The sequence below is a fragment of the Saccostrea cucullata genome, unplaced genomic scaffold, assembly GCF_032062105.1.
Source record: "Saccostrea cucullata isolate Sc308-1 unplaced genomic scaffold, CSIRO_AGI_Scuc_v1 ctg39, whole genome shotgun sequence".
Classification (NCBI taxonomy): Eukaryota; Metazoa; Mollusca; class Bivalvia; order Ostreida; family Ostreidae; genus Saccostrea; species Saccostrea cuccullata.
The window spans coordinates 372,487-387,520 of NW_026937104.1; the positions used below are offsets into that span (position 1 = coordinate 372,487).

Sequence of the window (15,034 nt, forward strand, 5' to 3'; positions counted from 1 at the left end):
TAAATATACTTTTATTTAAATTGTGGTAACTTTGTAATGTAGATTGGTCCTTAGAGAACATGCGTCTGTCAATGTTTATAGTTAGTGTTAATGAATCCCCTTTCTCTTATACTTTTAAATGTTATTAAATATTTTGGATATTTAAATACTTCTTTTCCTCGTCATCTACACCCCTCCCCCCTTTCGTATTGGTATTGAAGTGCGTAACTGCTTGTGCATACAATTTGTCAATAGCAAAGAGAATGTACGCATTAAATGTAGAATCATTTTTCAAGACTGACAATGTACACATTTATACGTCTACTGGTTTTCAAAAAGAATATATATATTTTTTTAGATAAGTTGACAAATCAACTTGATGTCAAACACGTCATCGTTTAATTTGAGTCATATTTTAAATATTTGCAAATTCATTTACGAGTTCCAATTGGTAAAAACATTGTCTTTTTTAATTCAAGGAAGTGAAAATTGAAGTGTCACGTACAATTGTTTAAATTTTATAGATTTTGACGCATTCTGTTTAATTTTTTTATAATGAAGTTATTTGTAAACGATTGAACTTTTGCTTTTATCTGAAAATCTTAGGGAGAGGGCTAAAATAGGCTTTGCCTGCTGCCCAATCCCATTTACTTAAGTGAATAAAATTTTGTATAAATAAAAAAAAATCTGATGATTTGAAGTGTGAAAATCAGCAAATATTACACTATTAGTTTGTGGAAATGTGGCCGCCAGATGTGGGAAAGGTTTATAAGAACCAGGTGATGTTTAAAAGGACACGAGACTGATATTTCGAACTGTCCTTAATTCCTGATATTTTCAATACATGTACATAAGCTGCAAAATATCTTAAAGACTTCATCAATAAAATGGATATAAATCCAATATGTTCGATGTCCACTATTGACGAGTTAAGCGAAGCGAGCTCAAAAAATAACGTGTAAGAACGGAGGAAACTCGAAATGAAATCTGCACATACGTCAGGCATTTTTTTGTGTGAAACCTTCCCAGAATTCCTCTGCTACCAGGATTCCATGCGATAATGGCGAATAAATATATATAACAAAGCAAAAAAGACTTTCAATTTGTAGAAATCTTAAAAGGAACAAGAAAATAACCGGGTTTTAATTGCTCGAGTATATTGTCTGATCCGAAATTAGTACGTTTTTAATTTTGTTTCCTTTTGGCCATTGATTTTTAACAGGTAGAGTTTGTATGATTATGATTTTAAGAAATATCTCATATACAAGTAATTAAAATTAACAGTCCAGATCCCAAGATGTGTTATGATTTAAAAATTTAATAAATAATAAGAAATAAGAAGTTCTCGCATATTTTCTATTCAATAAGCATTTTTTCTCATAATTTAAAAATTCAGTCTTGGAAAAGTTAAAATAATGCACAAGTATATTTTCTAAACATTCTTCTAATTTCAAAGAAACAGTACTTTTATCGCCAACTACATGTAGATACATTGTCATGCAACTCATAATAATTCTTAAAATTCCAATTCACTTAAATTACTATTGATTTGCTAAAAATCAAAACAGAATATAGCCACTAATATAACATCGACGAAAACGATATGAAACGTGAAACTCTTCAACAATTTCAACATTTCGAAAAGTCCGCTCTATTGAAAATAGTTCGCTTACAATATGCATTCAGCAGCTTATGTGCACAAATTGTTATAACACGATTATCCCAATAAAGCATATATCTAATTTCACTTTCAGTTTAATTATCAAGCAAAAATATTGATCATTAACTTTTCCAACGATAGGGATGTTAAAAATATTTGTTTGAATATCGTCTCGCAATTGGACTATTTTGTTTATCGGAAGCGTCTGCTTTGACGCTGTTTGGTTATTTGTTTACTGTGCTATTTATAGTAAGACAGCCGATCACGATGCCTATACCCAGGACTTTGCTTTCAGCAAAGCCCGGCTAAAAATTACACTAGTTCTATAGTTTCAACCAGACGTTCGGCTGTCTCCGTAAGTTCCTACGATCTCCGTTACGTCATGTGACGTCACAGCTTTCGAGATGTCTCGTGCGACTTGTTGATTGAAGTAGCTGATTTAAAATGTGTCAAGTGTGTTTTTGATGGTATAACTGCGCTCGCCCCAACGGTCACAGCATAAAACATATTAGTTATTGTGCTCTCTTTTGTGAAAAAGTCGGAGAATGTACAAATCCCGCGCGGTTTCTGGGACAAACGTAACATAAACATGTAAACATGAATGTCGATGAACAAATCCTTACAAAATGTAATTGAAATATATTATATTTGTGGACTTAATTTACATCAAGAGTAGAGATGAAAACGATATCAATTTATATCTGGTGATCGTATCTATTTATCGTAATCAGTATGGTACATTTAAAGACAATACACATACCTCAGAAATGTCGTATTTTTTATTAATGGATGATAAAGTTCGGGTTTTTGCTCTCTAATATATGTCTTTTAGTTCTATTCTTTAGTTATAATGACAAATGTACTAAACATTTAAAATTAGAATGAGACTGGCATGTTTTGTATTATCCGCAACGCCATGCTGTCCAAGTCAGACGACCAAACGCGCCTTTAATTCTGAAAAGTTCTCTAATGGAAATCAAACGTATTATAAGAGTTTGGCAAAAGAAAAACTGAATATGAAAGAATTTGATATTCAACTTTAATGCTCATTTAATTTTTACTTTATGATGAAATAAATATAACTCATATGTTAATATTTAACTAGGAACGGATCTATCTAGAGGAGAGACATTTAATTTCTTCCATCCATCCTTCCCTTCTTGGGAAGAATAACTATCTGCTGTCGTTATTAATAAGGATTGGGTTATACTTATCCAAACAGAAATAGGGTAATTTGCCAAAGTTTAAAATTAAAGCTTTCTTCAACATATGATTAAGCTATTCAACATCAAGATGCCCTTGATTTATGTTTCACTGAAATAGTCTTGCCTTATTATGTAACAAAGTTTAGGGCGCCGGGCGGCATTGTAATCCATGAGCTTTCCGACAACTTTGGCGTAAGAGGAACTACAACGCCTCCGGTCTTCGTCATAAAGCAGCGTTTCTCCGGGACAGTTTCCGTGAACATCAGTGGCAGACATAGTTATACTCTCAGTGAACGGGTGGTGTTTGGTCAGGGCGAAAAACAACACTACCCCCACACCCCAGACATCGATAAGACGGGTGTCATACTCGGCCGGAATTGGCTCTAATCGCCGGGAGTTCAGTTCTGGTGGGAGGAATTTCGGATCGTATCGGGTTAACTTAAACTTGGACTTTTTATCAGCGGATCCGAAATCAGCAACTCTAATTGATAAATCTTTGGTTAGTAAAATGTTTTTATAATTAAGGTCACCATGGACGTAACCTTTAGAGTGCACATGACACATTGCAGACACCAGTTCTTTCATCCATTTATCTAACACGGGCTTATTTACATACCCTTCCGTTGTACGTAAGTACGAGTACAAATCTCGATTATAAGCAGCGTCCATCCGCATGATGACAACGTTCCCTTTGAGGCTGAAGTGAATTCCCCGGACATGCAAAATATTTCTGTGCCAAACGGACCTCATGATTATGTATTCCTTCAGAAGAAGATCACAATACTTTTTATTGACAAGCTTGTAGACGACCGGAAATGGCTCCATAAGGCTTGCGCCTGCGTAGATTACGCTGGTTCCGCTCTTTTTTATTTTCTGTCTGAAGACTAATAAGCCTTTTTTGCCATGGCCATTCTCAACAAACATAACTTTGTCAGTGTCCTCCTGTAAAATATATACTTTTGTTTCTATAATTTGGGAAAAATCAAATTGGTGGATTAATTTTTTTTATGAATTTACAGTATTTTTAATTTAGAGTTGTATAGTAATGCTTCAATTTCGGATCCCCTTTCAGTTGGGGAGCGCTGCTAAAGTTGGAATTAAAAGAATTTTAATCAGAAGATACTAGATACTCAGTATAGATAAACCTTTTTCAGTCTTTGCGTTTATTGGCGAATTCTTAATCGTGATCATGTATGATAAATATGAAATGTTCAACACAAAAAGAGTTCGAATAATTACAAGTGACAAAATATATACCGAAGTAGAAACTTCCAGCTGACCTTGGATTTGTGTCGCAAAATTCTTCTAAAAATGTTCTATGCAGCTGTCGGAGTAACCAAGCTACATTTTATAACAATCTTTTTTTTTTCAAAGAGGACGGGGTTTGAATTTTATAATTTTCAGCCAATTAAATTCACATTCCCCTAACTTGGTTTAAGACTATTGATAAAATCCATTCCATTTAAAAATTAGCCCTACCTTCACTCTAAAAAAAGTTTTACTTGTTGTTTTTAAAATAAGATATTAGATTAAGAAAAACTAGTAATTATTAGTAATCCATTTAGTCAGAATAGCAAGTAAATGACTATCATGGTTAGTAATTTAAACATAATTAGTAATAAGGATGAATTCATTTACTTATAAAATGATTTACTAAGTATCAATAGAATTACTTAAACTATAGGAATTATATTACTTTAAGTTAGTAAATGAACTACTCATTTTTGTTAAATTATTATTACTTAATTTAGAGATAATATGCTTTCTATTTACTAAATTTTATGAATTATTACTAAGTAAATGTAATTCTGAAATTAATTAAAATCTAGAATATTATTACTCAAAAGAATACTAAGTAAATGAAAAACTGCAATGCAAGGTACCCAGCCTCTTATATGTGAGTACTACTCAAAGATTTCTTTATCAGAGATCCCTAACTGGGCCATGTAAATAGTTTAATAGAAGAAATCTAGTTATGATGGAAACAATAATACTTTCAATTTCTTTTGCCAATTTCTTTGTAATTCTTTTATTATATATTACAATAAAACATTTGATTCAAACTTCGAAAGCCTTAAAAATTGAATAAGTTGTATCTTTTTAAGGACCATTTTAAAAATGGTTAAACATTTGAAGTACTTAATATCGCATTTTTATTAGTGTGACTTTTTTTTCACATGAAGGAATATTTAGAAGAAAGATAACTCCTCCTCACAGACAATTAATATGACAGCCAAGAATTCAAATAATTAGACTACCATATTTAAGTAATTACTGCTCTGAATTCTTGATTTAGTAAATAATTTTTTGTTTTAAGTAAATAAATTAAATACAATTTAAACAAGATGTGTTTGTGAAACACCTACGCCCCCGTATGGTAACATAGCAAAGGTTAAACTTTTCTTATATGCAAATTTAAATTATTGGTATTTCTTGATATCTCCAAGGTCAAAATGTCAAGGTTATTGGTATCTAATGAAAGGTCCTGTCACAAAAAATACATAATTATGTGAAATATGGAAACACTTGCATCAACCCTTCAGAAGTTATGGTCAAGGTTATCAATTCTGAAATGTAAGTGAAACTCCAAGGTCAAGGACAAAGGGACAGATTTGGTGATACCCAAAGAAAGGTCATGTCACAAGGATGAACTATGTAAAGTATGAATGCACTAACCCTAATCCTTTTAAAGTTACAGTCAAGGTTTGCTTTTTAAAAGTGGGTCAAACTCCAAGGTCAAGGTCAAAGTTCTTGGTATCCTATGAATGGTCTTCTCAAAATGATTACATACATGTAAGTATGAAAGCACTATTTCTTATCGTTCAAAAGTTATGGCCCAGGTTAAGGTTTTTTTTACAAGGATGGCAATCTCCAAGGTCAAGGTCAAAAGTTCATAGTTGTTGGTATTCAATGAAGTTTCTTTCAATAAAAAATATATATGTGAAGTATAAATGTATATAAACTGGTATTTACTGTTCAAAAGATTTGGATAAAGAATAAGTTTGGATTTTTTGTGTATAAGTGAGTCAAACTTCAAGGTCAAGGTCAAATTTGGTGATACTCAGAGAAAGGTCTTGTCACAAGAAATACACATGTGAAATATGAAAGTCATAGCTCCGCTAAATCAAAAGTTATGGGCAAGGTTAAAGTTTCTGCGGATAAACAGACAAACAGAGAGACAGCTAGACAGGCAGCTAGACAGACAGACGGACACGACAAAAACTATATACAGTACTGTACCCCCGAAACTTCGTTTACGGGGGCATTAAAATATTAATTATATATATATAGTAAATAGTGGTAAAATGTAAGTAAAGACCAAGTAATGGTATTACTTATATACACAAATTTAAGTAAATATAAATTACTAAGTAAAACTTTTTAGTGTGTAAGTAAAACATTTCTTTAAAATAAAAAAATCAAGTAAAACATTTGAAAGTAATTGACATATATTTCAGTAATTGATTTAAAATTTTAAGTAAATGCTTAGTAATTATCTATTACTTATCTTTGTTATTTCAAGTAAAAAATGACTACTAAGTAAAAGTTTTTTAAGAGTGTTTAAATTAAGAGTTGTACATGCAGGTCTCTTAGTTATACTTCACTTTCATTGCACTCCACTCTTTTTTCAAGAAGAAACTGAGAAATATAAGAGATCTCATAACTTCCTTTTCACTTTATCCAGTACTTACAAGTGAATTTAGTATATCCATGTACGCCTTTCTTTTTGAGTCGCCAAAACCCCGAAATGGTCGACTTATCCATTGTATTAACCAACTTCCAAACGGCATTACTCACAATCTAAACCATGCACTATGATTTTTGTTGTACAAAGGCAGATAATTGTGACATCATAGAAGCTTTGTAAATCGTAGCGTATTATGACGTATGAAATATAATTTTCGTGACGTCATAATTGTTTCCCAACATGTACAAAACGTTAAAAAAAACTACTAACAGAAACGTATGGTTACATGTAACATTTACTATTGTCATAGGGTAAATTATAATTAATTAATATTATTAATTATCATTCATATCATTTTCATATATTATTATAAGGCATCATATTATTATAGTAACTAGTGAATTCCGTTGCCCCTACGGATTTAATTCACTGCCTTATTCATTCATTCATTAATTCATTCATTCATTCATTTATACGGGTGAGTGGTCATTGAGCAGGTGAGAGTACTATACAAGTGTGTGAGAGGTCAAACAGGTTTTCTCTGTCCCCTGCGCATTTGCGCCAATACTAATTCACGGGCACTCCAACCTTAGACTCTCCCCAACAGAACTTTTCTTACGATATTGTGGCAAATTTGGGGCTAGGATTACGGTAAGAAATAATTGTTGAATTATTTCTTATAGCATTCAATTATTATTCAGTATCTATTTGACCATTTTACTAAACTGAAGTGAATTTCTAAATTATCTAAATTCATAAGTTTAACTGATTCGCGTAAAAGTGTGAGTGAGGTGAGAAATATTAAATACATGTTATATATTTCAGGTCACCCTTTTTCTGTTTATAACGGTAAATATATAAAATAGAATCGTTGAGTTTTCATTTACTCAATACCTAGTCTAGGCTGTAACACTATAAAAGATTTATTTTTTTGAAAGATAAATGATTTTTGTACAGTTTTCAAAGTTTTGCAAGCATGTTGAAATTGATGAGTCAAAAAATGTCCTATGATTATGCTTTTTTGAAGGTTTTCTTACGGTAAATAATATATATTGTGCAAACACTTTCACAATTCAAGGGTAAAGCTATCCTTTTGAAATCTAAATTGCTCCACTTTTGCTTTTTAAAAATTTATTTCACTTCCTTTTTTTTATATAACAGTGTCTTTTGTGATACTCTTTTTTATCTTGAAAATTTTATCAAATCTTTTTTATTGCTTTACAGAGTTACACATTTACAAACAAAATGCCAGGGATCCTGAGTCGATCAACACCTTGCCGTTGAACCCCTGGAATTTTTATGCGCCGGGATCGAAAGATCCAGGGCGTATATTGTTTTTGTCCTGTCTGCCTGTTTGTTTGTTTGATTGTCTCGAACTTTAACCTTCACCATAACTTTTGAACCATGAAAGATAGACTTTATGTGGTATGCATACTACACTAATTAAGCTCATTCAAATCTCTCCAAGGTCAATGACCTTGTGACCTTAACTGTGGCTTATATGCTAAAATTAGATTCTTTCTGCAAACTTTAACCTTCGCCATAACTTTTTAATCATGAAAGATAGAGACTTCATATTTAGTTTGTATACTCCACTTATTAGGTTCTTTCAAATGACACCAAGGTCAATGACCTTGTGGCCTTGTCTGTGACCTATTTGCTAAAAATAGCTTTTTTGAACCCTCACTATAACTTTTGAACCATGAGAGATAGAGATTTCATATTTGGTACGCATACTCCACTAAGCAAGCTCTTTCAAATGACACCAAGGTCAATGACCTTGTGAACTTGACTGTGACCTTAATGCTAAAAACAGCTTTTTCCGAAATTTGTTGCTGCCGGGCGCATAGTGTTTCAAAAACACATCTTGTTCATTTAATATTTTTGTACCCCTAGCATTGTAAGGATGAGTATAAGCAAATCAAACACACTCGGGAAACCCTAATAGAACCAATGACTGAGCTCGTGTCCATGTTTACAAACACAGGTGTTCCTTGCAAGGCTAGCGCTATGACTAATGCCTTCATAATTTATTGTTTATAATTTTCAGGTGTTTAATTTATTAAATCAAAGTTATTTTTTCTAATAGATAAATATTGTTAACAAATCACCCAGTCCATGTTCTGCAAACACTGTTTGCAAGAACGTGATTTTGACGTCACCCTCCTGATTAATTACTGGATAATTTATATTAAAAAGTTGATTATATGTAAACTTTTCTTTTTCCATTTTATAATTTTACATATTTTCCCTAATATTTGGTTTATAAAGCTACGCACATTGGAAAATGTTTCATTTAGTTAGAAACACTTTGTAATTTTTTTTTAAAGTCCGTTCTGCATCAGAACCAGAATTTATATATTTCAAATAAATCAGTATATAAAATTAAAATGACGAAAGAATTTATTGTTTGTAGTAATAAAAAAAATTAACGCAACGCTCCATGTGAGGATCGAACCAAAATATTCTTTACACTGAACTAGTCGCCAATGTGGTGCAGTGGTTATAGAGTGTCTGCTCTAGAGTCGCGAAGTAAGGAGTCAATTCTTACGTCGCGGGTTCGAATCCTACCGTGGGACGTTGATACCGGTCCTTCGGGTGAGACCGTAAAAGCGGAGGTCCCGTGTCGCACTGGGTGCTGGCACGAAAAAGATCCCTCACTGCTCAATGGCCCTAGGTGCCGAATATAGGACAAAATTTGTTGCTCTCCACCGGCATGTGGTGACGTTTCCATATGAGTGAAAATTCTCGAGAGGGACCTTGATTGATTGATTGATTGATTGTATATTGTTTAATGTCCCTCTCGAGAATTTTTCACTCATATGGAGACGTCACCGTATGCCGGTGAAGGGCTTCAAATTTTGACCTTTACTCTGCACTCAGGGCCATTGAGCAGTGAGGGATCTTTATCGTGCCAACGCCTGCCGCTGACACGGGGCCTCGGTTTTTAAGGTCTCATCCGAAGGACCCGAGAGGGACGTTGAAACAACATACAGAGGGACGTTGAAACAACATACATACAATCATAACACTGGTCGGGTAATGCATACTAATGAGCTATCACTGCTACACTCATTATATGTTTTTAAAATGATCACAAAGCACCGCATTTACGGATTGGGTCTTCTCTCCAAATATACACAGTATTTACAAATATATAAATTATATGGGTAGTACGAATTTTCTTGGTTCCAATGGTAATCTATATATTTTAGGGAACATTCATTTTTTATTGCTGTAAGAAATTCAGATTGGTGATATCACCTATTCGAATTGGTGATATCACCAATTCAAATTGAATAGGTGATATAACCTATTCGAATAGGGTAATATCACTTATTCCAATAGGTGTTATCACCTATTCAGCACGAATAGGTGATATCACTTATTCGAAAAGGTGATATCACCTATTCATTTCCAATAGGTCATATCACCAATTCGAATAGGTATTCAAATAAGTGATATCACCTTTTTGAATAGGTGATAACATTGACAATAAATAGGTGATATCACCAATTCAAATAGGTGATATCACCTATTCGAATAAGTGATATCACCTATTGAAATAAGTGATATCAATTTTTGCCAGTAAATATCAATATGTAACAGTGATTCACCATACGTTGAACACCACCCCCCCCACCCCTTGTAACATCTATTCACCATATACTATAGTACTGAACATTTTCCATGTAATGATGATTCAACATACACTGAACACTCCTTTTGTAACAGTGTTTCACCGTAACGGTTACCGGTACGTACCATGAACTATCCAAGACATTTTATTTATAACCGTGAACCACAATACACGGGACACTTCCCTTGTAACGGTGATTCAGGATACACTATACCAACACTTGTTACAGTGATACAGGATACACTATACCAACACTAGTAACATGATACATATGGAAATAACGAACATTATTCAAGATCAAAAGTCCATAAAACAATACAAAATAGAAGCAGAGCAAACACGGACCTCCAAAACATCAGAGGTGGGATCAGGTGCCATGGAGGAGTGAGCATTCCCTGCCGAATGGTCACACTACTCGCCGCGTTCTGATCGGGAATCATACACTGCGTTCCCTATACACTGGTTACTCACCAAATAACGAAAATAAACAATAAACTGGACATTCACTATGTTAAATGATTCACCAAAAACGGGTTCTCCACTGGTAGTAGTAAATCACCGTACACTGGACACTCCACTCTAACGGTGATTTCAGCAAACATCTAGCACTCCCCTTTACGGATAAGAAGAACATTCATCTTGTTACGATGATTCACCATTTCCTTGATACACAATGACTTTGAACCAATGAAACAATTAACAGGTGGTTTTAAACGACTTAAGATGCCAGTACCTCAGTTTTGAAAAGACATTCAGCTTACAAACATGGATAGGTCAAATAGGAATTACCTGTCAGGCAGCACGATATATTATAATCAACCAGAAATTAACTTAATCTATATCCTATACAGCTAGGAAATACCAACTGTTGTATAACTGGTTACTTTATGAATTACTGTATTCATGTTTTTTATGATAATAAGCTACAGTTCCAGAGCATCATTTTGCTACTACAGTTTTAGTACAATGCAGTTTAATTTCATATCATTTTAAAGGTACTTGGACACACAGATTTGAAGTTAATATTTTCTGCATAATATCATGAATTATATATTTTGATAGTATTTCACACAAAAATTAATTAAAAATCTTATTTCATTCAAAAGTTATTAAAACTTTAATTTTTTTGGCGGGTTTGATCGACACATCCTTGCACTTTCGCAAATTTTTACTTTATTCTTAATCCTTAGAAAAAGTGGCAAACTTGTTGTGTATTAATGAGAAATATTAAAACTTCAATGCAGAAAAATTATTTTATTCAGAGTAGTGTTAGAAAGCAAAATTTTTACAGAGTTTAGCAAATCGAGCACACTCGTGTTATGTACACAGTTTTTGTAAACAGGACACAGCTTTGTTATTGTTTAATGTTTACGATTCACCGGGTGCGTTCACATGCCAAAGTCTACTCACCATAACTCTGAATTTTCTGGATTATAGTATTAATATTTTTCATTAATACACAACAATAACTTTTCCTTAAAGTTAAAAAAAGTGGCATAACTTTTAAATGAAATAAGATTTTTAATTAATTTTTGTGTGAAATGTTATTAAAATATATAAGTCGTAATATTACACGTATAGAGAAAAAATTAACTTCAAATCTGTGTCCAAGTACCTTTAACACATTGCATGACTCACAGAACAGCAATAATGATGTTGGACATCCTTATGAGGTAACTTATTATAAATCTTTATTTTTATTTATTTTTTATCTTTGAATTCAGAATTCTGTTTATACTTCCTGCATGATCCAAGTTATTGGAAAAAAGAAAATACAGAGTAATCGGTGTTTATCGGTTCAGTTTTGCAATGAACTTAATATGTTATTTACTAGTATATAGCTTTGCTATATAAGAAATAAATAAAACAATTTAAAAAGTACCTATATATTCCTTTTTCAACATACTACAAACACTTTCCCAGTCCCACGAGTTGTAGCATGCCTTTGCATGTTAGGATCATTAGGATGTTATTGCCTCATGGCATAGTCCTCGGATCCTTGCTTTATTGTCCCTCAATACAACGATCCTTGCTCGTTCCTGTTGTTTCGCTTGCATGCAATGGTCCTCATTCTTTGGCTTGTTGTTCTTGCATGCTGGGTTCATACTCTTTTGTCTTGTTGCCCTTGCATGTTTTAAAAGATCTCAGCTCGACCGCTTTGTTCCCTCCAATGTTATAGTTTTTGACATTTACGTTGCTGATCCCGCATTCTTATATCGTTGCTCCTTCACATTGTTGTCCTCGCATGAAAGGGTCCTAATTTTCCTTTGTTTGGGTTTCTGTCCTTGCATGCTGGGATCCTTGTTCCTTAGTTTAGCTCCTCTTGTGTGCTAGGGTCTTTTTAACTCCTTTGCAATGTTTACGTCGGATGTTCATGTCTTTAATTTGTTCTTTAATCAGAATCTAATCAGAAACTTCTACTTGTTGCTTATAAACACGTATATTGAGATGTAAACCAAGAAATATTAGGCTAAATTTCTGCAACCACCCGTTGGAAACACTGAATATTCAAAAAGATAATAAACATAATTCAGCCACTATAAATAAAACCCCAGTTTTAATTAAAAAAAATAACGAGCCCTCGGGTTTGTCATAATTCAGTACTATATGCTACTAGCATTAAGTAGCAAGCGTTCAGGTAATAGATTAGGTACACGTAGATAATACCTCTTTCATGTAGGGAAATTTTTTTTTCTTTTAATTTTTTTTTCAAACATTCTATAAATTATATATACAAATACTTTTTCATTTTCTTTTATTTTCTAAACCTCAACTTCATTTTATTATGCAATACGGATTTTTATGACATGATTTATTTTCAAAGATCAGTCCTAATTACTTGGTATTTGCACACGGTTAAAAATTCAGCTTTAAGCTTCGCTGATCGTGTCTAAGCTTTGTTCAAAAGTACACAACTTAAGATAAAATAAATAAATACATGATGTGCATGTATATACATTGTCTATGTACGTCAATCATAACATTTCACATTTATTAACACCTTTTTATGAGTATCAGTTTTAGCTGCAAATAACAGGGTTAGATTTATGTATAAATATTGAGAAAACTAATCACTCAATTCACTCTTCAACATGATGGACAACAGTATAGAAACAGACCTAGAAATGGTACATCAAGATATGTTTAATAACGACACTGTCACGCCTGAGTTGGAGGGAATTTGGCGCCGAAACAGCGACCCGAACGAAATGGAAGCTTTAATTCAGCTGCTTAAGACTGAGCTGGTCGAGAGCGAGGGAGAGAGCCTATCAATCAACAGCTGTATTCACACAGGTAATCTGAGATATTAGTGTACTATTATCGCGGCTTTTAAAATACTGCTTTCTCGTATTTGTCTATATTTTGTACCGTACAGCTATTTATCCTTCATTTTATCGTATAGATCAGGTACTTTACCTTTTATTCATTCTATCTTATAGATCAGGTGTCCTATCTGAATTCCGACCAAACAAACGATGATCTTCTAGATAAGATATTCGGACTAGAGTCGCAGACAAATGAATGCGTGTTTCTGGATGAGGTCGAGGAAGGGCAGCAGGCTCTGTTATGGGAATTCGACTGTAGCGTGTTTGAAAGGAAAATTATGGTGGATGACAATAGTAACTATGAATCCTCTGCAGACAGCACGTTTCAAGACAAAGCCCTGATTTGGAAAGATGAATGAAATATATTGTTTTGTTTTGTTATAATTTTTTTAAATAAATAAAAGAAAAATAAAAAGTTAAATACATGTATATTTTGTTGTCAATCATTTTATACATTTTATAATATTAAGCTGCAATACTGAACATAATTATGTCTTTGATATTTTTGTTATAAAAATACTTTTAATCAATTAAAAACAAAGTATAAATTAAGTTTTTGACTTTTATGTTTTGTTGTACAATGTCTGCGAGTCATTTTCGGATCACCTTATCCTTCCTGGTAGGTAATGCATCGTCTCAAACAAACGCTAAAATGTACAATCCTCTCCCATGGCATTCTGCGCTATCTGTGGACTCCGGACCGTGGCTTGAGACGATGAGGCAATGTCGCACCCTTTGGAATACAGATGATGTGACCTGTAGATTTGCATTAAGATTCCAAAATTTTCAAAATTTTTAATCACAGCTGCTTTAAGAATCTTCCTTCTTTAGTTTCGACTTTATTCTTTACTTTTTGTCTTTAATTTATGACTAATTCATTCCAGATTTATTTTTAAATGATTTAACAAAATTGGTTTTTTTCCCATAAAAGGAAACCTTTAATTTTTAAACAGCTAGGATAATTTATATGTGTCTTTTGAGAATACTGATAATTCTTAATCGTCCCCTTAATAAAAATAAATCGGGGTATATAGTTTTTGCCCCGTTCGCCCGTTTGTATAAGCAAAAAAAACTTTAACCTTGCCCACAACTTTAGACTGGTTAAATCTATGACTATCATATTTCAAATGTGTAATTCAACAGAAACCACCTTTCTTTGAGTACCAGCATATTTGACATCTTGACCTTGGAGTTTGACCCACTTTCGTAAAAGTTTACAAAACTTTAACCTTGGCTATAACTTTTTTTTTTACCTTGACCATAGAGCTTGACCCACTTATTTAAAAAACTTTCCCCTTGGATATTAATTTGAACAGTAAGTACTAGGCCTTTCATATTTCACAGGTATTTTTCTTGGAAAAGTTACAAGTCTTCATTTGGATTGACCTCTTGACATTGAACCTGGAGTTTACCTACTTTTAATTTACCTTGGCTATAACTTTGGAACAGTTGGTACCTGGACTTTAATATTTCACAACATCTTGTCTGGGCCTTTCCCTGTGTATCATTGATTTGACCTTTTGATGTTGGAGTTTG

The 15,034-nt window shown here is 33.0% G+C and overlaps 2 protein-coding genes across 2 annotated transcripts; one reads left to right on the forward strand and one right to left on the reverse strand.

Annotated features, from left to right (window-relative positions):
• Positions 1–2,661: 2,661 nt before the first annotated feature.
• LOC134247327 (serine/threonine-protein kinase PLK4-like) lies at positions 2,662–6,722 on the reverse strand. The gene is made up of 2 exons (XM_062729698.1): positions 6,537–6,722; positions 2,662–3,786 (listed from the first exon to the last, which is right to left on the reverse strand). The coding sequence occupies exons 1-2, from the start codon at positions 6,633–6,635 to the stop codon at positions 2,944–2,946; spliced, it is 942 nt and encodes a 313-aa protein (XP_062585682.1). The 5' UTR covers positions 6,636–6,722; the 3' UTR covers positions 2,662–2,943.
• A 6,542-nt stretch (positions 6,723–13,264) lies between these two features.
• Positions 13,265–13,858, forward strand: LOC134247328 (uncharacterized). Its single transcript, XM_062729699.1, has 2 exons — positions 13,265–13,466; positions 13,613–13,858. Exons 1-2 carry the CDS (start codon positions 13,265–13,267, stop codon positions 13,855–13,857), a joined length of 447 nt encoding a protein of 148 aa, XP_062585683.1. The 3' UTR covers position 13,858.
• Positions 13,859–15,034: the final 1,176 nt, after the last annotated feature.